This window comes from Kryptolebias marmoratus, linkage group LG22, assembly GCF_001649575.2.
Source record: "Kryptolebias marmoratus isolate JLee-2015 linkage group LG22, ASM164957v2, whole genome shotgun sequence".
NCBI classification, from domain to species: Eukaryota; Metazoa; Chordata; class Actinopteri; order Cyprinodontiformes; family Rivulidae; genus Kryptolebias; species Kryptolebias marmoratus.
The window spans coordinates 23,630,106-23,655,084 of record NC_051451.1 but is presented as its reverse complement, the minus strand read 5'-3'; the positions used below and the strand labels follow the sequence as shown (position 1 = coordinate 23,655,084).

Sequence of the window (24,979 nt, the reverse complement as noted above, 5' to 3'; positions counted from 1 at the left end):
TATGTTTGTTAAAGTAATGAGCTTTACACAGTAAAGTGAAAGCTTAATTAACGCCAGCCCTGCCTAAGAGACCTTTCAATTTGTGTTGAATTAATTCCTCCCTAGTTTTTTTTTTTCATGTCGATGCCAGAAATTTCCCAAATGCTTTGTTCTGTTTAATTCATACTCTTTTACAGAAAAAATCGCAATATCTTTCAAAGTAGAGCACTAATTACACCAATTTAATTCCAATAAAAATGCTTTTTTATGTTGTTAGCTTTAAGCTATTTCAAATAAATTATCCTAGGTTCCTCTGTTAAGCATAAACTGTCTTTCCTATGAAGTCCCTGCTACAAATGGACATCAATAGTTGTAGTAAAAGAGAAAATGAAATAAGGCTCAAGTCTACCTAAGTGCAGGTAATGATAAACATTTATATCTGCCCACCTCCTGCAGTGTTTTCTATCTCACTGGTACAACATGTGAATCCCAAACCTGCATTTTTTCACGTTTGTCTGCTTAAAAAAAAATCTTTAAAACACTTACACTGTAAATACATTTTGTATGTATACAAACCTTTCAGGTCCAGGTTTTTGGCTCCTGTGGTTGTTTGTGTAGTGACCTTGGTATCAATCTTGACTGTGTGGAGATTGTTGGTGTCCCTAGAGATTATGACATTGTGCCACTGGTTGTCGCTGAGAGGTTTATTTGAGTTGCCTTTGATCAGGTGGGCTCCATTACCCAGGTCAGAGACATAATGAAGGTAACTGGAAACAGATACGTAACAGTATGACTGGACTTTGCATCATACAAGTATCTGAAAGACTGGAAAAATACAAAATCTGTTGTTGGTTAATACTTCATAAATGAAACAAGCATTCATGAAGGAATGAATATTGCCTACATGTCAAAGTTTTCAAAAGAAGCTCTTGTATGAGTTGTTAAGACTCAGAGAACATGGAAGGAAAGACTCTCAGCTACTAACATACCACATTTTATCTCAATATGTGTAAAAATGACAAAGTTACAGCCATTTTTGTGTTTGCTGAGGTCAGTTAGCTGTGTCGAGCAACTTAAATCAAGCTCACTTCAAAAGCTAATTAGCTGTAGATGTACATCCAGAGATTACTTTGTGAGAGTCCACTGGTTCAAATGAAGACAAATGAACATAAGTGAACCAACCCCCCACAAAGGACAGTATCTGCAAGCGCAGCTGTCTGCAAAGTCATATTTCTGGGAGGAAACAGAAGTGAGAAGCCTTTTTAATTTTTTTTTCTTTTTTTTGGTTTATGGGCAATCTTTAATTTGTATGCTCATTAATTAAAATGCAGAACCTAAATGTTTAAAATACTGGATAGTCTAATTTCAGGCATTGCTGATGGTGATTCTGAACTCTAATTTCAGCAGGAAAAAAAAAAACAATCTTCTGTAGCTGTTTCTCTTTCAAGTTGGGCATTTACTATGCTTATTAAAAGTTTAAAAGCATGGTGACAACTGACAGCTCTTTCTAGTAAATATTCTGGTATAGACGTGATAAGAAAATAAACTGAAGTCATCAAAAGAACTGTAAAGATTTATATGCAACTTGAAAATTGTCACATTAAATCATAACCCATTGTGGAGATTCTTGAATAAATAAACATCCCCTACACAAACAGTACAGTCAATAATTTGGCTTTTTATATTAGGTGGACTTAGACTTGTGCAGTGATTGTACAATAAATCTGAATCATCAGATTAACTCTAAATACTGAGGCCTATTTCCTAAGTCTATCTTATTGTTATTTAGGAAGCGTGACAGAATTAGGACAAAACAGCAGTCAAGATCCTAAAATGACAAAAAAAAATTTACATTAACATTTAAAAATCTCACTTCAAGCATTTCGTGCCTAATTTGAAATAAATTAAAGAAGTTGAAAAAGAAAAAAAACTGAGTTTTCTGTTTATTGTCAAAAATGACAGAAATGCATCCTCTTACCCTTTAACCAGCTCCACCACAATGAAGTCATTTCCATCACCACTGTTGTACAGGATGAGGCCGTCAGGGGAGGTGGTTTTAAACTGAAAGAAAAGGTGCATGGAGTAGTAGGCGTGCAGAGTAGAGAGTGTCACATAACTGGAACGTGACTTGAAGGTGACTGGATCAGCGATGATGCTCTTGAAGCCAATCATGGCATTGAGCTCACAGTAATCAATGTCCCCATTTTTGCAGAGGTCTATGTAGGCCATGCCATTGAAGGAGAGGCTCTGGAGATGACCAATGAAGTTGGAGGGCACCACAGACATGAAGCGCTTCTCTGTCACAATGCCTGTCTCAATGTTATGAAACTCCAGCTGGGTGTGGTCACCTGCCATTTGACCTTTGATCCAGAAAGGGGAGGAGGAAGAGAGGGTGTTATCTGGGAGTAAATGATGGATAAAGAGGAACTTCTCTGAAAATAAAAGTAATGACTAGAGATCCTCTCAGGCGTGGCAATAACACGTTAAATGACATCAGTAGGGAATCGGATGTAAAACACCCTGTGGCATAGAACTTTCTTTAAGGTTGTGCTTAACAAAGATAAGAAATATTTGATTAGTTCTGCTTATAGATGTAAGATTACAACAATTTATTAAATGTCTTTATTGTGTTCTATAGTTTATAAATAAACATTCAGGAATTCTGAATTTAAGGACATTTTCACACCTATTGGTCTGAAAAAGTTAATGACTGTGTTAACTTGTAACCATTTTCCTGTGCATTTGTTTATTTTCACACAGAGAAAACTGCAAGCAAACTCCAAACAAACCAAAATGTGTCATTACAAACCACGAGAGAACGTTCAGTCTGCTTATTGGTCAGATATGTTTGACAGTGCTGTGTTCTGAGCTAGTCAACAACATGGAGATTTTACTACTGACATTAGTATTTATAGTATCTAGGCATTGTTTCTGTTTTAGCAGAATGCCAAATAGATTTTGAAAAGACATCTTGAAAGTAGTTTACTGCTTTATGCTTTTTGAAGAAGATGCTGCGTTTAGAAAACCGATCAGCAGAAAGGAGCAACTATTGAGGATTTACAATGACATGCTCACATTCATCATGTTAAATCAAAGACTCTTTTGGTTAGTTCAGTATGATAACAGTCTTTTTTACTGAAGTTTGTTTCCTCTACTGCATCCCAGAATGAGAAACATACTCGACTCCTAGAAGGCGTTTGGCTAGAACTTGCAGCGTTCCCATCTACACAAATTAACTGATACTGCAGGTGTGAAAATGCCCTTAAACTCTTCTAGAACCAAAACTCAGTTCGATGAAGGCTTTTTGTCCAGTCACAAACGCAACTCCTGCCAAAGCAGTGTGAAACAACAACAAAAAACGGACAACAGAAAAATAACTTCAAGGTGTAATTAATTTTGGATGTTGGTTTATTTTACAAAAAACAAAAAAAAAAAACTGAGAACCCAGAAAAAAGTTTGTCCAAGGAGAAAAGTGATGAGAAGTACCTTCCACAGGCGGTAGATCATCTACCGTCAGTTTCAAACTCTTGCCTCTCCTGAACACTCGTACGGTATGCCACTCATTATCGTTCAGATTCTGACCCGCAAAAATAGTCTCTGGACCTTTGCCTGTGGGACAGTCCACACAGTGGTTAACAGACATTCATACAGACAGACACACACACACACACACACACACACGTAACAGGAAGGTTTAATGATAGAGGATATAAACAGAATCAGAGAGGAGAGATAGAACAAAACAGAGTGAATGAACAAAATAGTTGAAAAGAAGCAAAAAACATTAAGGTACACATAGTTAATGGTCCATAAAAACACACTACTCTGACTTGCATTTGCAGCACCATTAGACAGGGCATCACATGTCTAAGTTTTCACAGAATTTTTTTTTCTTTTTTTTACTATTAGGTGGAGAACAATAATTAGAATTAGGATGTTATAATATTTACTCTTTTCTCTGACTGCTTAACTCCTGTATTTTTACACAACAATAAACAAAGTTGACCTGTCAGTTTCGTATTTCCTGGGGTTTTTAGTTTCCTTACACGCCACTTGGTGGCAGCAGAAAACTTCCAAAAGGTTATATCTGCGCAAGCCATTTCACAAACACACATTACTCTCCATCTTGTTAACCTACAACAAAGCTACTCAGTATTGGATTTCTCCAAAGTTCACAACATAAAATGAAATGATGATTCAGAAAATAAATCGTTACATAAAACAAGTGGTATGCTAAAAGGTTAAACAAGACATGAAAAAGGTAGGTCAAACAGGCCATTGGCCCTCAAATTAAGTCATTCAGTCAAAAAAGGAAAGAAATACAGAATGTGATTTTTTTTTACCCGTAAGTGAAACTGCGCTGATTTTATCTTGACCTATAAATATAATATGTAGCTAACAACAGCAGAAAATTTTTACCATTCCTTTAGTGAATAAAAACAGCAGTACATTAATACTGTACGAAGTGTCACTACAAGCAGGTAGTGATCAGATATGAAGATGTCCCACAAAGTCACATTGCCAAAAACCCCAATAAAAGAATTAGAGTTGCAGAGAAACCACAAAGAAACACACCAAAAATGTACTTTCTTTGCTTTCTTTTCTTCTTTTCAAAAGAAAAAAAAAAACTAAACTCTCTAGGATGCATTTCTCTAATAATAAATTCTGACATTTGCTCCAACTGTGGCAAACATTTTTTTCAGACATTTTCCACCTAAGAGCATCTCTGAATTTCGGCTCTGATGTTCTCCTGCTGTGCACATATAACAAAACAGGGCAAAGAGGACATGCCACTGTGCCACTAATAAAATCCCCAAACTCCAGATGCATTGCCCTCTGTGGGGAGTATCTCAGAAGGCTACAGGGTTCATCCACCTGAACCCATTTAGGGCTATTTATTTCCTGCATTTCTACAATCTTTGAAGGCTATAGGGCAATGTGTATGCAAATCCGAGAGTGCCAAAGTACGGGGGCACACTCAATCTCAGAGGCACAGTTCTGCTTTGTAAGCACTAAACACTGGGGCAGGATTGAAACCAGACGACTGGCAAGGGATTAAGGAGGGGAGATATGAACTAATGGGATGAAGTTGGACTTGAAAGCGTGCTTGATCTTTACCTTCCATCATTCTGTCCTTGTTGCTCTCCAAGGACAAAAAAGAAGAGGGTGGGGAAGAGGGCAATCGTACACCAACATACATTTCTGCACAACATCCACATTGGCTGATTTTTTGCTTATGATGCAGACTGTAGGCCAAACCTCAGCTACTCACCAAACATTCAGGGTATTTCTAAACACATTATTGGCACCTATACGAACATGTCATTTATTTCTAAATGTTGTTCTTTCAGCTGCTCCCTCCTAGAGGGGCTGCCGCAGCAAGTGAACTCACACGAAAGATTTGACAATGCTGTTTTCCGACACAACCTGGGCTCAAACCTACAACCTGATTACAAGATCACAGTACTGTGCACCCCCCATCATTTATCCCTCAATGTGGCATGCATTTGCTGTGGTATGATTTTAATACCACAATATCACAGCTTTATTTCTATCCAGAGTTATAATACTATTTGCCATCACTTTGTGTCAAAGGTAAGGTCAAACCTCTGTGTGCAGTCTTCTCCAGTGCTATCAAAAGATTCTCAGTAGTTTTAAGGTCTGAATCCAAAAGTTGCTTTATGCTCCTTTCACAGTTTGATCCAGATGAACCCTAGCATTCTCATTTCAGAATTTGGCTCCAATGAATCCAACTCTGTGGAACTGAAGAATTACTATGATCCTTCTGAAAAAGAGGAACTTCTATTCCACAACTACATGAAGAGTTATTTTTAGGAACAAGAAGCTACTCACTGCATCAGTTAGAGCTAAATAATCTGTTGCCAGTTGAAGCATAATTATCACAGCAGTAGTTTTCCAATAGGGGACTCTTACAAATTTACTACGTTAAACCCAGGTGGTTAGTTTTGCTCTCTTTCTTTTTAATGGCCCGGTAGTGTATCTGCAGTGATTCTGCAGTGATGGATCAATAGTAATCCTTACCTGCTTCCCTGACCTCACGTCCATATGAGCAGGACAGAGATATGACATCGTGCAGCATTAAAAGATGTGATTTTCACTCAATCAGCTCATGCAGGCTTTAACAGGGGTTAGATATGGGTGTTGCCTTCCCCAAGACTGTGACTCACACAGGTGGTGGGAAAAGAAAATTACAGAGCAAGCATACGCCACGACGCTGAATAACCGAGTCACAAAAATCAAAACCTCAGCAACAGAAAGAAGAGTTTTACTAGGCTGAAATTCAGGTTAAATAAAGACAATCAATTTCAATCTGCTTGGTTTTTTAAAAAAATAATAATTTCCTTTTTATGTATCATATTTACTATCATGGTATTTATTTTATGCAAATAAATGTTTCTTTGTGTAATCTATTCAGTGTTGTGTTTATTAAATGTACAACACAGGACACTGCTCAGTCAAACTGTTGCGTTATTGAGATTTAAACCTTCAGCAACAACCAAATAATCCTGCTAGTGACTCTTTTCACTGGAACAATCAATTTAAGCAAAGATTTTTCCACAGTTTTTCATATTTAGATGTTACTGGAAGCATTTTTTTTGTAAAGTTTCTTATATAAAAGTCTGTGAAAAAGATGGTGATTCATCTATATATGTTTTATCTGCACATGCAGCAAGGATTTTGACTATCATTCTACTTTGTTCTCAATGCATAAGGTTTTACCTACAAATATAAACATAAGAGAAGATAAAATTGCTGCAAAACTTGTTAAAAAACAATAAACAAAATTTTCATGGCACAAAAGTAATTAAGTAAATAGTGTTCATATTAGTATTAACAATACTACAAAAATATATAGTTTTAGGTTTATTTAAGCTTTTCTATTTGCTGTCCTGTCTGTGAAACACTTTTAACATCATCTAGCAGATTGTCAAATGTATCACATCAAATACTGATAAAAATCACTGTTCTAATTAGTAAAAAAAAGTGTTTTGCATGTATAATAGAGCAGCTCAATCACTGGTGTATATGTGTATACACTGCCTTTACCTAATTAGCCGTATGTTGGCATGTAATCACTGTTAAAGATAATGACTGTAGGTACGTAATGGGAACAGAAAGTACTCACTCCTATTGAGCTTCAATAAGTAGGTGTTTTACAAATAATGCAAAGGTTATTATTGCAGCCAGTAAAACAAAAACACATTATTTTTTAACGTTACTGCATTTTGTTCAGTCTGTTATCTGTATGTGGTTACTGGTTCCCCTGAAAAATAAATTTCTACAGATGTAAGAGGTTTGTTCACATTTTAAATCAGTGTATAATTCTGAGTTCTGGACCAAATTTAAAGCCGTTAGGTTTGTTATAAATGCAAATAAATAAATAAATAAATAAAGTTACATACACCTCCTTTGGGATGCAAACCTCCATGAAAATTCAGATTAGATTTTTCTCATATGTACACTGCTATTGCATTTGTATAAAATAATCTGCTGTAGCTCTTCTATACTCATAATTACAGAAAAAAAACGTGATTCAACATAATGATACACTCGTGAAGATTATAACCAAAATATGACGCTTTTACCTCTTCGTCAGGGTCAGTATTCACTGTAAGTCTCAACACTCCTGTCATTTACATAAATGAATAAAGCAGGCCCAGTCACAGACAAATAAAAAAAGCTAATCTGTCACAAGGTATTTTCAGGTCATATTTTCATTTAACTGTCACTCAGTGCCTGTTAAAAAGTGTTTAAGTCAAAGTGGCAGTGTTTTCTTCAGACAGTTCTGGGCAGCCCCAGGGAGACCTGGTCTCTAATTGACAGTGATGTGTTCTTTGAGTCTATGCAGGAATTTCTCATCCACCAAGCTGACCAGAGCTGCAGCGCCTGACAAGACACATTAATTAACACTGGAGAAAAAAACAAAAAAGAAAAAAAGAAAGAGTGCAAAAAATAAAAACCTTGGGAAAATTATGATTAAAAGGTAACTCATTCTGAGTGGAAATGCACTGGCATAACACAGTTCCTATCAAGAACTTTAATTACCCATGTTCCTTTGACACAATTAGGTTGGAAACTATTAAAGGAAGACCTACTGCTTCTGTGTTAGGACAGTGGAATGAGACAATTGGAGCTTTTTCTCTGCATAAACAAGTAAAGACCTAGCATTTCGTGAAGGAATGCATATTACCTGGCACCTTTTATGCCAGAGTTTTAAACTAATATCTTATAGACAGAGTTACAAACATTTTGGTTAAACCTTGTGAAGGACTTTGAGCACAGTTTCAGGCACTATTGTGAAATCCTTTTATGACGTGTTGGTGCTCAGAGTATGTGTTGGGGATGATGCTCAGCTACTACAGCATCAAAATTAGCTCAGTATCTGTAATATTGACAGGTAAAGCCATTTTTTGTGTTAGCAATTGTCAATTAGTTGCCATGGCCATCTTGAATTGCGGTGACTCCAAAAGTTAATAACTTGTAATCAAAAGATTACTGTCTGAAAGTAACATCCAGTAGTTTATGAGATATTTTGTTGTTGTTCATGAGATAAGCTAATGCTACAGACAAACAAACACACACACACAGAGGCAAAAACAACGCCAGCACTTTGGCCTTGGTGATAAACATGGGATGCACTTCAACTTGCATGGCTGATGTTATGTAGAAATTAAAGGCAGTATCTTGTTATCCCGTGTGAAGGCTTTTTGTTGTTTAAATCCCTGTTATCACATTCAACTCTTGTAACACCTCCATGTGAAATTCAATACTGAAGTTTTAAGAGAACAGTTTATCATGCGTACTTCATTATAGTGCGTGAAATTTCTAATTTTTACTGGTATTTACTGAAACTGAGAAGGTCTCTCATCAGAATCATTAAACAGAAAAATAAATAAATAAAAAAACAGTTCTTGTATTATGACTCCGGTGAAGTAATTATTAATTCAGCAGCATTCCTGAATAATAAATGTCAACGATATTTACCTCCCAAAATATTGCAGTGTAACCTCTTTGTTCAAACACGAAGGCACAGACACATCCACAAAGTCCCACATCTCCACCATGAATACCTCAACAGGATCTATTCTTTCTCTCTCCCCTTTCATCCCATTCTTTCTGCTCTGTGAGGCAGGTTAATGACAATAATAAAATCACACTCTGTATTTCCTCCGTGCTTTGAATGGCCTCATCAATTTACAACTGGCGTGAAATAGTGAGAAAGAAAAGAGAGGAAAAGAAAAGAAAAAAAAGCAAAGAGGAGGCAAGGAAATTATCCATGTCTAAAATACCTATGCTTCTATAGCATGCTTTTTATGTCTGCCCTAATTCATGAGTGAAAAGGTCCATTAATTAGGAACAGCTCTGTGTATAAAATACCAGCTGACTGCAATATTCAGGTTTGTCATTAACTCAAGTCTTCCTCCATTTCCTTCCCCTTTTTCCTTATATCACTCTAAAATCCACCAAGAAGGTCTCATGTTTAGCTATACAAAAATGGGATATCAATGCCAAAGCCAGGGTTAAAAAAAGACATATTTTTCTGGACATTTGATCTATTTCAATAAAAATAGAAGTGAGATGATCATTTTACATTTTATAATTTAACAATAGAAAAATAAAATGCAAACAGGGCTATGATACAATAGAAGAAAAAGTGTAAACATTCGAAAAAGAGAAGACAAAGAAGAAGAGTGAACAGAAACTTACTGGAGGTACAGTTTATCCTGATACAATCTAGATGGGAAAGAATAGATGAGAGATAAATTCATCTTTCAATGTTACAGCTGCAGACATCATTAAAACATACAGTCCACCCCTCTGGGGACACACACACGGACGCTGTCCGTCCTCTGATGCTCTCACCCATGGCCTCAAGCTGCAGCAAGCTGCTAAAAGCTTTGCAGTGTTGGCATACCAGAGGAGTGCAATTTATTGGAATGCACATTGCAGCACAGTGGGCACCAGAACCAGCAGGGCAGAAATTTAGATGTTTTATATTCCATTACTTCTTTAAATGCCCAGTATCTGTTTGCTGTTAGTGTGATCATTTTTAATTTGTGATTTAATTTTGGTGGTGTCATTATGAGAGCATCAGATTTTGGTCAGGGTCAAACAGGGCCAACTGGAAGGGTTTCCATTTGATTTCCCCTTGTTACCTTTTTTTTTTGTCTATTTGTTAATAATATAAAGCTTCAAAACTTTACCATATTTTTACACTATCACAGGTCTATTATGTTATGACTAATAAAAATAGACAAGCACTTGCTGTAGCAAAGATCTATAATGAATTAGATTTGGAGGTGCTTTTTCTTCACTTATATTTTCATGTTTTTTCTTTGATCTTTCAGGTCAGAATTAATACTTAATTGAATTAATAAGAAACAGATATTGTGTCTTCAAACAAAAATGTGTCAATATTATCTATATAAATTCTGCTTTTGACATGAATAAAAATGATAAACTTTGACTTCAGAGGACTGTTTTTGAATTGTTTGTAAAATTCAAATTTAAATATTTTAATATTTCTTCTCTATTTGCAGCATTAAAATTACATCTTTTCTAGAATTAAAAAGTGCACGTTATTTTTTACCACAAAAACTCTATTTGACTTTACTTTAACAAATGCATAACTGAACTGAACTAGCTGCAATATGTCTGCTTCTTTCTTTACTTTGTTTTCAAGCTTGTGCCGCCGTGCTCTGAGAAAGGTGACCCAGATCAACCTCCTCCCACCCCTCCCTCCCATTTGGCCCTGCTTGTCATGTGTTGTCAACCACAGCAGAAAAGTGGTTGCAAACAGCCAGAGAACAACACTAGCCTACCCTTTCAGGGAATGCTCAGCTTTGTTGAGGGGGGGACAACCAAGACAAGCTTCAAGGGCTTGAGGCCGGAGACAAACTCCAAAAACTCTTAAATGTGTCAAAAAGAATTCAAAAGAAAACAAAATAGGGCAACCTCTTGTTTACATCAGAGGGCATTTTCTTGTAGTGGTGGTGATCTAACTTGTCAGCCTTGTCAGAGTGTGGCGCTGTTGTCTTCCATAGTGGCACACATGCTTTCTTTTTGAAGTTGACAGCAGACACAGACTTGTCTGCTTTGCATGCACGACTAAACGGCTCCGCTTAGGGAGCCCATTTCTGTTTAGCCAGTGGAAAGGAGAAATAAATGGCTATCATTTTTGTGGTGTTGCAGTGTTTGAGGCATATCAAACTTCCCACAGGCATCACTAGATTCTTGTGCAAATAAACCAACATACACACAGGAACGTCTGTCTGTCATCTTGTCTTTAATTTCCTATTATTGTAGAAAGCAGAGGGACATGTTTGAGACTGAAATTAGGACAGATGCTGCTTTATATGCAGTCATGTCCTAATATTCAACATGCATATGGCAGATAAACTGATGTTTTGACTATCTGGCATAAGACTATGCTTCCCAAAGAATTCATCATTTTCAAATACTTAGAAATAAATAATCAAATAAGGGTGCCAGTTCAGAAAATGTTGTGGTCAGTGAGCGAACTTTTTGACAGCAAGCAAAAGAAAGAAGTCAGTGTTTGTGAGATAAGAATATCCTTAAAATCTGTGCACATCTATCTCTGTGGATCTGAATTAGCTGTTGTAGTGGGCAGCGAGCATTCCCTGCTGGGTAATAGTATCTGTGTGTTCATCTGACAGTGAGCCTAGAGCCGCAGACTTTAGACCTTGAAAGTAGTTCCAGCCTCTCCTTCTATTCAAAATACTAAATGAGAATAAATGGTGACACGTGTTGGGGAATTTGAGTGCAATTTGAGTGTTATCAAGCTTGAGCTGGCTTTCCTGCTGCAGTGTGTGTGTAACATCCAAGGCGTTACCTAAATTGACAATGAGCCGGACACGGCCACTCTCCAATTCTAGGCGTAGGGTGTCAGCAGAGTCCCGAGATGTGGTGGTTATCAAGAGGCCGTAGGCTCGCTGGGAGCGGAATCGCAGAGACACATCCTCCGCTTCTGTGTGCATCACGACTGGAAGCTGGACTTTCATAAACTTACTGCCGTCGTAGCTGAGGATGGTCGCCTCTACGGAGAGAACAAGAAAAAAAAGAACAAGATGAGTGAATGGTAAAATGGATTGCAGCAATTTTATGGTAAACCAATGACCACGACTGTCACCTCAGTGTAAAGTGATGTTCCGTTTGTTGACACAGTTTAGTGCCACGACCTTCAATCCAGTCTCATAGGAACAATGAATCGATGAACTTAAGAGGCACAAGGACACCTACAGTCTTCTAGCAGTAAATTTGGACAGTATTCTCTGACAAGTGATGTGCATGTTTTTTTTTTTGTTGTTTTTTTGTTTTTGTTTGTGTGTGTGTGTGTGTGAGAGGGGTATAAAAGTCATTTTAACTTTTGATAAATCCTACATATGGCCAACATATGTCATATATCTACCTCCCCTGGCCAGTAAATCTATTTTTGATTCTTTCTACATTAACTAGTACTCTGATACTACCAAGAAAAAGGTGAATTGATGTCTTCTCTGGCCAGGGGGGAAATAATCTTTTAGAATTAAATCTAGAAACTATTTTCAGAAATGTGCACGTTTTTCCTGCGCAAATATTTAATGTTAGCTAGCATAAAACATGTTTAGCCATATCTTAAAAACAACAATAGCTGATAAAATAAATTTTAACCACTGTTGGGGGAACCAGTTTTGAATTACTGGACCAAAATGAACAAACATTGTGCCACAGGGCACAAAACATGGCTTATTGGATCTTTATGAAATTTGACACAAACCTTCAAAATTTGCTTTGGGGTCAGACATAAAAGGTCATACTGTTTAAACAAAGTCCTGTACAAAGCTTAGCAAAATTTGACCACCAGGGCTGCTAAATCATGACAACCATATATCGTTCAAATACATTTTTGGAGGGCTTCAAAACTCAGAAAGTGTATAATGGAATATTTTGAGAGCTTGGGGACCCAAATAGATCACACAATATTCATATCTGAACATCAAATAAAACACTGAAAGGAAAATAACTAGCTTATATTTGTCAGGGGAACTTTGTAAAGTAAACTAATTGTCAAACTCTAACAGGAGCTTGATGACACAAAAAGGCAACAATATAATGTGATTAAACAACCCAGTGTTTAAAAAGAATCCTTGGATGATTCTGGAGGGGAAAATGTTATGTGTGTGTGTGTGAGGTGGGGTGAGGTGGAGGTATGATTCAAGGGGCTTTGACCTCAATGATAACTGCTTGCAGTTCTAGTTAATAATTGGTTTTTGTGTTGGCTCCAGGAGATGGAGGCAATATTTATCCTGAATTATCACTAAAGCGACCAGAATCACAAACACAAAACAAAGAGAAAGCCTATTAAAAACACATTATAAGAGTAGTTGAATAGCATGTTTCCAGACATGTCATTCAAAAGCAGTGTCTAAAGATTTGTCTAGCATCACACCACGCAGCTGACAGAAACCTAAACTCTCTCAACAGTCTGTTTATTTCTGTGATGATTTTAGGTTATGGACTCCAACACTGAAATTGTATGACATAAAAGCAGGTACATGGTAGGACAGCTGTCAGAAACCAACTGATAAAAAACTACAAAAAAAAATAAATAAAATATATATATATTTGTCACCAATAAATAAATAAATCAGTGCAAACAAAAAAAGATAATAATTTCCAAAGGAAAAACTGTCAGTACTGCATTCAAAAATCAGGTACTAACCAAATAAAAAAAGTGCATAAACATATATTGTGAAAGAAGTGTAATTGTCCCTAGGCTTGAATATTGAGCTCTTGTTCTTGGTCACTGCATTTACCAGAAGCATTAAGTGCCTGTCTAGAGAATGGCTGGTAAATTGGTTTAATGCTGGCATGAGGTCGTAACAACATTTCCGGTGGTGTAACTCAACCACAAGCCAATCGCCAAGCTATTACTGCATTTGGAGTGGTGAGAAAAAAAAGAGGGTGTTGGGAGATATGGGAGATGGGGAGCTGTGGGGGTGACAGGGATCCAGTGTACTCACACCACCTCATCACCACTTCCTTGTCACACAGAGCCAATGTCACATCCATCCCTTAGGATGACTCTGTCACATTCCTCACCCAAATCCAATTTCTCCACGCCCTCCTGGGGTATGCTGCAGATGATGGAGCGTGTGACAAACAAGTTCTCACTGCTAAACTGTCTGATTCCTGCCGACAGCTAAAGCAAAAAGCTGCATTTGGAGACTGTTACAAGATGCGTGGAAAAATTGAGCAACGTTTCAAACAAAACAATTGTGAAATAAAAACAACACTATAGTACTATCTGCTATAGCCTTGATGCAATGAATGGAGACACTATTTCCAAATAATAACTGACATAAAAATATATTGCTACATAAATATGTTTTCACTGGTAAATTGGAACATGTAAATTAACAAACTAGTTTAAAATACTAAAAATGTGTCAATATTTTACCTAAAAGCCATTTGGTAAAGCATCTTATTGTTACTGGTTAGTTAAAGTCCTGGTGAATATATTCAAACTTTGCAAAGTCTGATAAATAACAGTAACCTACACTATTAAAAAAAAGGCAGTGTATTACTATGTTGCATTCAATGCACATTCAAATTAGAGAAGTTAGGCGTTCAATATGTGAATGAGGGATAAGATTAATCACAACTGTGTAAATTTTGATTTTTTTTCCCTATAATCTTCCCTCTCATGAGATTTACACAATAAATTGTTTAAAATGCCGCAAATGATAAAGCTCCAGTATAAAGTCATAACAATTGGAAGAAAGACTTGTGAGGGAATGATTAACTAAAATGAAGTGAGCACCTGTCAAGATTCCAATAGTGAAAGCCCAGTCATTTTTAATGGTATTCCCATTTTCAATATCAAAATAAATTGAGGGGACTGGAGCTGCAGCGTCGGTCTCTGCCAGCCTAACAGGAGGCTGCCACAGGGGACAGGAAGCACAGCAAACTAAACTGAGTATTTTTTTTTCTCTTGTAAAGCACAATGCAAGATAATTTTCTGATTTTTCGATGAAGGAGTCACTGGAGTGACGGCACGCTCTGAGAAGTAACAAATAAGACGATGCAACTAACAAGGGAGAATCAAGTAATCACAAACAGGAATACAGTTATCTTCCCTTCTCCCCCAAGGAGAAGAGGCTCTGCAGGAGGAGAGAGAGCTGTCAGCTGCATGTCACAGGATTGCGATGTCCCACAGTAACAGGGCACCAGGCTCAACCTAATCCAGAATTTACCGGCAAACAACTGCTGGAGTTGTTCGGAAAACATGCTGTATAAATTTAAAGTTCATATTAAGCAAGCATAAAAGGCTAAGATAGATCATAAATAATTCAAGGCACTTATGTATTCTTTATTGTAGTCTTCTTTGAGAATCTTAGCATACGTAGTCCAAAAAATAGACTCAAAAGCTTTTAAAACAACATGTGACCTCAGTGGATTTCTCAGTGAAAGTACTTTCTTGATCAAGAGACAAAAGAAACAAAGTCATAGCCAACCTCATGTCTGAGATTTTCAGACCACATAGCGATCTCATTTGAGATAAGAAATGATAAGCAAAATAGAAGTTAGATAAATTTTGAGATAGAATAAAAAAGAATAGAAAAAAACAACTATCAGCAAAGACAGCAGAGCTTTCCTACACATACAGTACATTAAGTTTAGCAACTCAGTCAAGATGCTAAAGGAGACTTATCAATTAGTGTTATAATTACCAAACTAATTTAGAGTCTTTGTTGCTGTCAAGGATTTTTAACAGGAAGTCCTTCTAAAAGAAAGAAACAGACCCAACATTAAAAGTTGGGTCTACAGATTAAATATCTTGAAACAGAGTGTTAGACTACATAAAAATTATCTGGACAAACAGAAAAAAACAATCTCCACACATTTTTTTTAGTGAAATTTTCCATGTTTTGACCATTTCCTTTTGCATTTGTGTGTAAACCTTAAGGGCATGATACACAGTTTTAACTTGTTATTATGTGTGTGGTGAATGGTGACTAATACAAAGTGTGCTGTCAAAAGGACAAGCCCAAAACATGTCTAAATGCTAAAACTCAGCTACAGTCCAGTTTAAGGGCATTTTAAAATTATACAATACCATTCTTTTATTCTTTGCTGTTGCTCTAAACCAGTGGCAAATGGCTTTATGCTCTAAAAAACATAAAATGTGCTGAAAGTAATACTTTTCTATTGTAACACTAATTTGCATAATGATTTTTTGATATATTTTTTCCCCACAATGCTTTAAAGCAGGACATTTTAATAAAGACAATGAACTCTCATCTAAAATATATAGGCCTCCTATATTTAGTGAAAAGAAACAAGCAAACATTTTGTCCTAATTATGTCACTACTGAGCAGATAAAAGCACAGTGTAAAGTGTCAGCTCATGTGTTCAGCCATCAGCAGGTTTTATGTGTAAGTCAGGTGCATGTTAAATACAGTAAGGTGAGGATACTTGTGTACCTATACGAATATTGATCGTCATCTTTCTTTATTTATAGCAAGTAAGTGTAAGTAAACTCTTATCTGGAGCCCTGTGTCCATCTGATATGATGCAGATGCTGTCCGTTTAGGAATCTAGCATGTCATATCTCATTTGGGAATATGTGCATGCACTGCAATCCACCTACTACACCATCTGGGAGGTTGCTTTAGCCTCACACTGCAAGACTAATATTTGGGCTAATTAGCAACTGGAGGAACAAGGGGAAGGGGAAGGCGTTTGGGATGCATGAAGGAAAATTGCTTTGTCTGCTTAATTATAAAGTCTTTAAATAGGGCGAATAGCTCCATGCTTTCTCATCTGAAACTCCACCTCCTGTTCCTTCCAATCGTTACCGCTCTCCTCCTCTGCCATATGCAGTAGCTGTATTTTGCCACCGGGTGGTACACCATGCATGGTTAAGTGAGAGCGGGGGTAATTCTTTTGACAGCTCCTCAGCCTGCTGGTGCCTGCTTCATCCTACCAGTGCAGAGGCAATCTGGAGCCATCAAAACAGCTGGCAGCACACCAGGGCCCATCCATGCCACAGCTCCCACTCATACTCTCACTAATGCCAATCTCTTCCACAAAAGCAGAGACAAAATGAGAGAATGAAAGTTGGACAGATAAGCTGAGACGTCAGAAGACGTTTAAATTTCAGAAGGAGGAAACAAGGTCACAGTGGTGGAAATCTCTGTAGCTGCTTATATGAAGCAGTTGCAAATGCAGGACAAACCTGTCACATAAATTTAAGATGGAAGTTTACTTTATTACAAGCATTTAAACAATTTAGTTTTTCACTTAGAAATTGAATAGATAATTATGTATTCCCTAGCAATAACTGTGACAATAACACAGCTAAGTTGGGCTAAAGTTTTGTTGTAAGATGATGAAGCTGTTTTCAGATTTACAGTAAAAAAACAAATATTTATTTCCCCTTAACTGCCAAATCAGGTGCTGCAAATCAGAAATCAATATTCACACAAGGAAAATGTCAAAGTGAAAACAAATGGCAAAGACAGTTATAAAAAGAGTGATTAAATTCATGACCAGGCCATTGCTGTTGCTGAAAATTATTATTATTATTTATTATATACTTGTTTAATCTTAAGTTTAATATGATCTCACATGATGTCTGAACAGTTTTTAATTAAAGCACAGATGAAGGAGAGATGCAAAAACAAGACTGGGAAAATTTTATTTTTAAAATCCAAGACCACTATTGAGCCTTTTATAGAAATATAATTTTGTGGAAGAGAGAAAATGATTTAATTTTCTGAACTCACCAACAAAAACTTTGGTTCTCATAAAATTAATTTCTGCGGGGTCAGGGGTAACTCAGCTCCAGCTAAGTCATGGAGCTCTAGGATTTATCTGTATGACACACTTTGCTCCTATTTCTCTTCTTTGGAGGAGACACAGATAAGTATTCTGCACAAGGTTTGGTCATGAGCGAATGGTTTGATGAGGCAAATGGTTTGAAGAAGACAGCCAATTTACAGGACTGTGTGTATGGTGGACGTGACCAGCAGTGTCTCAGTGGTGCATCAGTCACCTGCCACTCAAGATAGTCCAACATCACTCCCACACATCCTGACTTGTTCTTTCTGCCTCTTTGCGGCTGTCTATTTCCACAAGAACACATTTAACCTGATATTACTTTCAGTCTGCTGTTTTAGCCAATGGTGTTCAACAATAAATGTAGACAAAAAGACCACCAAAAAACTTCTGTCTGGCAACACTGTTCATATGTGTCCTCCTACACATGTGTCTTTTTCCACATGAAATGTGGTCCTTCAGATACCTACTGCAGTGACAATTAGCACAACAGCAATTTTAAGTATTTATGCAAGTGAATATTTGAACTGCAGCAATAAAATATTTTAGTAATTACAAATTTGTCAATTAAATCATTGACTCTTTCAGTAAAAAGCTAACAGTCACCTTGACAGTTAGCTTTGTGCATATACCTCTGTGCAGGTCTGAGATGTTGGCAGTGACTTTTGTGATTGTGAGTTACTTTTTAATTTTTTTTTTATTGTACCAAGGTGCTAAAGTCACTAGCATGTACATAAAGCTGACTGGGAGAACAACCTAAAACTTAATGTCTGTCTTGTTTGAGTGTAACAGCATGCCCTTTGACAATCCAAAACATTTGTCTGTGTTCTTCTAAAAAATATGTCTTTGCTGGTGAATCATTTTGAAGACAATCAATGTGTATGATTTTTTCTAAGTCAAAAAAAAAACAAAAAATCATCATTCCTTTTAATCATGTCAGCATCAAAAAGTGGACCTAATTTCCTCCCAATGAATCTCGCAAACCAGTGCATAAAGACACAAGCACAGAGAGACTGGACTGTTCCATCTGCCATGCACATTGATACCCATTTGACATTTTCACAACATCTTACTCTAGTTTGTGGATAATGTTTGCTTCAGTGCACTACAACTCCATTTTGGTTTCATTGTGGAGATTGAATGTATCCGCAGGGAATGCCGTTTTCAATACATAACAATCTACTGTTTGTTCAAAATTACTGATGACAATGCACTGTTGAAGTAAGGCAATTCTGTTTTATAACAGATTTACTTTTGCTTTTTTGTTTAAAAATGTCCCTAACTTGTAGATTTTTGGAGCTTTTTTCTGTCACCTAATGAATTTGTTCAGCTCCAGTAAACATGTTTGTTGAAAAATGTTTACACTGTGAGCTCAACTGGATAAAATGAAGTCAGATTTACAACTTTATATCTGAAGATGAAATCCAAACATACATTGTCAGTATTGTGAAAACTACAAGTATGCATTGGTCATACTGTCTCAACATACAGTTTGATTAGATAAAAATAATCTTTAGTTTTCCATTATGTCAGTTATTGTATATTCATAGATTTATAATTCCATGCCTGTCACAATATTGTGCATAGTGAAGAAGGGTGTTAACGTGTAACAAGCTTTTACTGTAGCAAAGATCTGGCATATCATATGAAAATTATAAAGGGTCTAACAGTTAGATATGTAAAATAAAGAAAAAACAAAGTTTTACCTCTCTCACAGGAACGTCCAAGATATCCAGTCCCAGAGCAGTCACACACATAGCGATTCCAACCCTCTCTACAGATTCCATTGTTTTGACAAGGGTTGCTCAAGCACTGTTTAGGAGGCTCTTTAGAGCATGAGGGTTTGACCCCAGCAGCCTTCTGGACCTCTGCCAGCCGTCGAACATCTTTACTCTGTCCATCAATAAATAAATCTCGGATGCAGCCCACATAGCCATAGTTGAGCAGTGCTGTCCACACCTCAGTAGGGAAGACTAGCCCCATTTTGTTCTCTGGCAGACCACCAAGGTACAGATTGTCATCCAAGTCCAGGATCTCACTTTCTCCAGGGGCCGTATAAGCCGTACGAAGCGTATTGATGGAGATAGTACCTGAAAAAAATAACAAAGGTAAAAAAAAAGTCAAATAATTATTTTTTTGTTTTCTTTTCTTCCACGCTGATGTTTTTTTTTTTAACTCTATTGTTACTTTAGATGCAAAAAGACTTCATATGGCGTGTGGAAAAAGAAACAAGCAAAGAAAATCTATTTAAAAACAAGGTTTGATGAAGAAATTAGCCTAATTGGGGTTATACATCTGAACAGGGTCAGGAATTTCTTCATTTAGAATGACTGATGACTGTTGATAAGACTTATTAATCACAGGGCAGCTAGTCAATTAGAAACCTAATCTGGGATCCCTAGGAGCATCCTCTCCATTTTCCATGGATTTCCCCTAATAAATCTTTTTTTTATCTATAAAGCAGTGGTCATAAAAAGAAAGGTAAGGAAAAGAAAAATCATTGCCCTCTTTATCATTCCAGACACCCTCTTCCACCAGCCCACCATGAGTAAAAAAAAAAGCCTAAATCCAAACCATCTTTTTGAACTTGATTAACGGTCTGCAGGCTGTGTTTTTTCACCCTGTCTCTCCTTCTTTTTGCCTCTCCAACATAAACCTGCAATGGGAGTTTGTGTGTTTCCTCACCATGATTTATCACTCTCATTCAGGTTTAATTCTCGATCTGGAGCACGGTAAACAACAGTGGACATGACTGGACTGTAAAGCTTTGGAAAAGGAAGGCCTTACTGTGGGACTCAGACCCGGTGATTAATTTGTATATGGATCTGTCACTCTCTGTGCAGGAGCCATTGTGGACTTTAATTAATGGTGGCTGCCTCCACTGCTCACATCCTCATCGAGTAATCTATAAACTGCGCTGCTGAGGATCCGCAAAGGCAGTGGCAGAAGAAAAGTAGGGTAAGGATGCTCCAAAATACAATTACCGTAAAGTCATAATTTACATTTTGAGTGGCAGATGCATGCCGTGGCAGATATGACAGAGTTATTAGCTGACTGCTTCGGGCTAAATGGCAAGACTCAAAACTGTGAGAATGTGTGATAGGACTATGGCTTTTAAGTGACTTTTTGAGTCAAAGTGTTTATGTTTGGAAACAAGCCCTGAGCCACACATGAATTTTTAGCAGGGTTGCGTGGCTTATTTTAGAAACAAATTAGACATTAAATGGGGCATTTCACATTTCATTACAGCTACCATTAGCATGCATGAATGTAAAAATTCCAAATAATTTTACATGTAATAAATATCAGATTTCTTTTACATTAAAATCAATTGTTTTACCTTTTTTGAATTTGTGTTTTTTTCTGATTAAATTAATAAAAATTAAATAAATGATTAAATAAATAAATTGATCAAAATAAATAAAAATCAAATGCTAATATTCCTAGTTCTGTGTGTTGTTCTTCATAGCCAAGGTGAGTCAGCCTTCTTACAAAAGTGCATTACAGAGACAGCTAAGGACCAAGTGCACAATGATTAACCTGGTGCATAGTAACACGTTCCTACTCTCTTCTTAGGGTCTTGGCCCCAGGCATCTGTTCCAGCACTTTTCTGCCGTCACCCACTGCCCCTGCTCTCTCCAGCACCAGCTGTTGAGACTTCCAAGCTTTGCACACTTGGCATGGGCCACCCATCACACAGCCAGAACAGCTCCCTTCAGGTTATGGCTAACGAGCTCACTACATCAAACTCATTAGTGAGAAAACTTTTCTGAGAGTAAAGCAGGTGCCCAGCTAAAGAATGAACATCAGTATGATCAGGATGAATTGTGAGAGAAGCATCAATTTTGACAGAGCCCATCCCCCCTGCAGCAGTAAGAAGTGGTTTGGAATGTTATTCTGAATAATGCATTCACAAAGTAAATATTAAGGGGTCATCGTCAAAGTAGAAGCCTATTTAAATCTTTCTGTTTCTATTCCTATCATCAGTATCTTTGCAGTTGTAAACGGCAAACAAGTTTACTGTACATCTACAAGCATGTCTGTCTAAATAGATGCAAGTGGAAGACGAGAGAAGGATGAGACATCTAAGGCATCTCTTCAGACTGCTTAGCTCACTTGTCAAAGTCCTGTTAGGAAATGTTTAAACACTGTCAAACTATGTTAAATCAGAAAGCTGAACACAATCCCTTGGGGATGTGAACCATTGTGATGCTTTAAGCAACTATAACTTAACACATATGCACACAATGCAGTGCATCCATATTTTGGAACATTTTTTCATGTTTGAAGGTGGAAGGACACAGATTTACCTTTGCAAATGCAAAAAATAGCATAAACAGTGAAAACGAAACTAAACAAAAGGAGAATGTGAAGATAAAGAAGGTGAAAAGAGGTGGAGAGAGGGTTTGATGATGACAGATAAGAATATTAAAGTGCAGTAAAGGAGAATTCATCAAACTGACAATGAAGAGAATAAACAAATCGGGACAATCAACAGTTCAACCACATCCCTGTTTCTGCTTCTCTTTCCACATAAGCTGACCTGTAAGGAACAATCTATTGTCAAACCTGAACACAGGGGTCAAAATGACTCTCTGGCACACTTTCTGAATCAGCAGCCCAACTCAACTTGGCATGATTTCCCCTAACCCTACTCACACATCCCCAAAACATGTTAGGCAGGGGATTACTGCAATCCAGTTAGGGCAATAGGGCCAAATCTCTGTATGTGATTGGATTCTCTGCAGAAAGGGAAGCTGGTGAGTTGGCTGTGTCGATGGGGAATGTGTTGCCTGCATGTCTGCACATCCATGTGTCTGTTTACTCCATGCTTGCTTTTGAAGTAGTGGTGCATATGCCCTCATAGGAATGTCCATGTAATGTCCCTGATGAGTGACCTGCAGCACTCCCAGCCTAGAAATCCTCACTTAAAAGCATAGTGTCTCCTAGCGTCTCTAATGCATTGGGGTTAGAAGATGCTTTCTGAGAGCGAGAGTCCATTTGCAGGCTTTTTCCCCGCTGGAAGAACTGACAAAACTAAATAGGGCAGGGATCATTATCTGCCGTTGTCACAGCTGCAGGAAGAGTTGCTCATGGAAGACCAGGCTGGAGATGATTATGTCTGGCTGTTGTGTTGCATATTTGTTATGAGTGATGTGCTCGGTGGTGTGTATTAATAAAACATCTGACACACAGATGAAAAGCTGTGAGTGCCATATGTTTTGTGACTTTGTGCTCTCGAGGGACTTGTGAATTTCTTTCTTTTTTTAAAATTATCATAAATAAATCAAATATTAATAAGTATAAATATGGTCACTGGGCCTCGGACCAGTATACACTAGAAGTGATACTGGACATTTGTTTAGATTTACATGTAGACTTCTAAAGCTTTGTAAGGTTTTTTTTTTTTTTTGCTGTTTTATGGCTCAATATGTTCATTTCTGCTCTCAGTTTGTATTCGAATAAAATAGAATTTTGGCAATTATTTAAAGAAAACATAAATGTGTGATGTTACTTTAATGCATCATTAAAATAACAAGCATTCTAAGAGAATGGAAGTCCCATGATTCCTGTTTTACAAAGTGCTTCCCGTTTACGGAAGGGCAGTAGAGACATCATTGCCAACCATAAATACTAGACTTTACTAGAGCTTAAACAATCTTAATATTGATCTTAATATACAATCACAGATTTTGAAGAATTGTTTAAGTGGGTCAAATTGGAGTTTGGCAACAATAAATTGTTAAATTGAAAAATTGCTTTGTAATTGTAATGTAAAAGTGTAGCTATTTTAGCTGTTTTTGTAACTATTTATACACTGGAAGTCATTGGAGACCTTTTTTATGTCCTCTTTACACTCCAGTACATAAGTGTTAATGTCTTAGACTTGAGGACAGGAGGAAAAGTTACTCCAAAATGTCATTACACACTGCTCAGCACAGAACTGCAGTCTTGGTCCTAGGAGAGACCACCTCCTGTTTCCATGGAAACTTGGGCAGGGTAGATAGAGAGAGATTGGAGAGTAGCGAGAACTCGACGAGAAAGCTTGAGGTTGTGTGTGCATGTGTTAAAGTGAGTGCATGTGAGTAACTATGTGGGGGTGGATGACAGAAGTACACTAGACAGATATTGAACACAATCTAAATCAGCTTGACTGTACTTCCTATAGTTTAGTCTACCAGAGCTAAATGTTGCAAATTTATTTTATTTGAGACTTCAACAACATTTTTCACTAAGTTCAGTGAAAATCACTCTGCAATGTATATTACAGATCATGACTGTCAGCCAAAACAGAAAAATTAAAAATACCTAGATTTTTAAATTTGACAAAAACAATAATAATGAATTGCAAATGACCTTTCTTTGAATAAATGCATGTCCTCCACTGCAATGCATGACAAAGTTTTTAACAAAGGGCTCTTAGCTACTGCCACACCAAACTTGAGTTCAATATTTGTGAAGATATCTGGGTTTTAGCCATTTTTGTGATTGGTAAGATTGATTAGGTGTGGTGGCTATGACCTCAAAATTTAATCAGCATTAAACTTTAGCCCAGTATCTGGAAAAATGACTAAATTAAAGATATTTTTGTGTGTGTTTAGCTTGATTAACTGTGATGGCTATCTTGAATTGGGTTGACTAGAAAAAATGATTAGTTTCAGATGTACATTAAAAGTTTACTTTCTGAGAGTTTCATCATAATTCATTCACTGGCTTTTGAGAGGTTTTGCTAATAGTTAGACAACAAAAATATATTCACACACACATGTAAACACCCCCCCCCCCCACACACACACACACACACACACACACACACACACACACACAGACACACAGACACACTGGTATGTAAACACATGATCACCCAAATTTTAAAGTAAGTATTTTGACGAAAGTGAATATTGTAAAAAGGAACTTTTCCAACAATGTATGAAGCTGAATTTTTAACTGCAACCAAAATTTGTTTGGAGGGGAAATGACTGTTGATCTAATTTACACCTTTTGAGATGGAGTAAAAACATGGTCAAGGGGTACATTTGATTGCCAGCATGACCCTGCCTTTAATCTCATCCTAAACTGCTACTTAGGCAAATCAACAGGGGTGTGAGCAGGGCCACTGGGGCCACTGGGGGT

General features: G+C 37.1%; 1 protein-coding gene across 27 annotated transcripts in view; it reads right to left on the bottom strand.

Moving 5' to 3' along the window:
• The window catches only part of LOC108234070 (neurexin-1a), a 226,109-nt gene that overhangs the window by 117,435 nt on the left and 83,695 nt on the right, over nucleotides 1-24,979 (bottom strand). For 20 of the 27 annotated variants that reach the window (XM_017412947.3, XM_017412949.3, XM_017412958.3 and 17 more), the window contains 6 exons: nucleotides 19,552-19,935; nucleotides 11,855-12,058; nucleotides 9,709-9,735; nucleotides 3,466-3,588; nucleotides 1,958-2,339; nucleotides 556-746 (listed from right to left, as the gene is read on the bottom strand). In XM_017412947.3, coding sequence (XP_017268436.1) covers nucleotides 556-746; nucleotides 1,958-2,339; nucleotides 3,466-3,588; nucleotides 9,709-9,735; nucleotides 11,855-12,058; nucleotides 19,552-19,935 — 1,311 coding nt within the window. The remainder of the gene's footprint in view (nucleotides 1-555; nucleotides 747-1,957; nucleotides 2,340-3,465; nucleotides 3,589-9,708; nucleotides 9,736-11,854; nucleotides 12,059-19,551; nucleotides 19,936-24,979) is intronic. The other 7 variants (XM_025005237.2, XM_025005240.2, XM_025005241.2 and 4 more) reach the window with 1 other exon arrangement.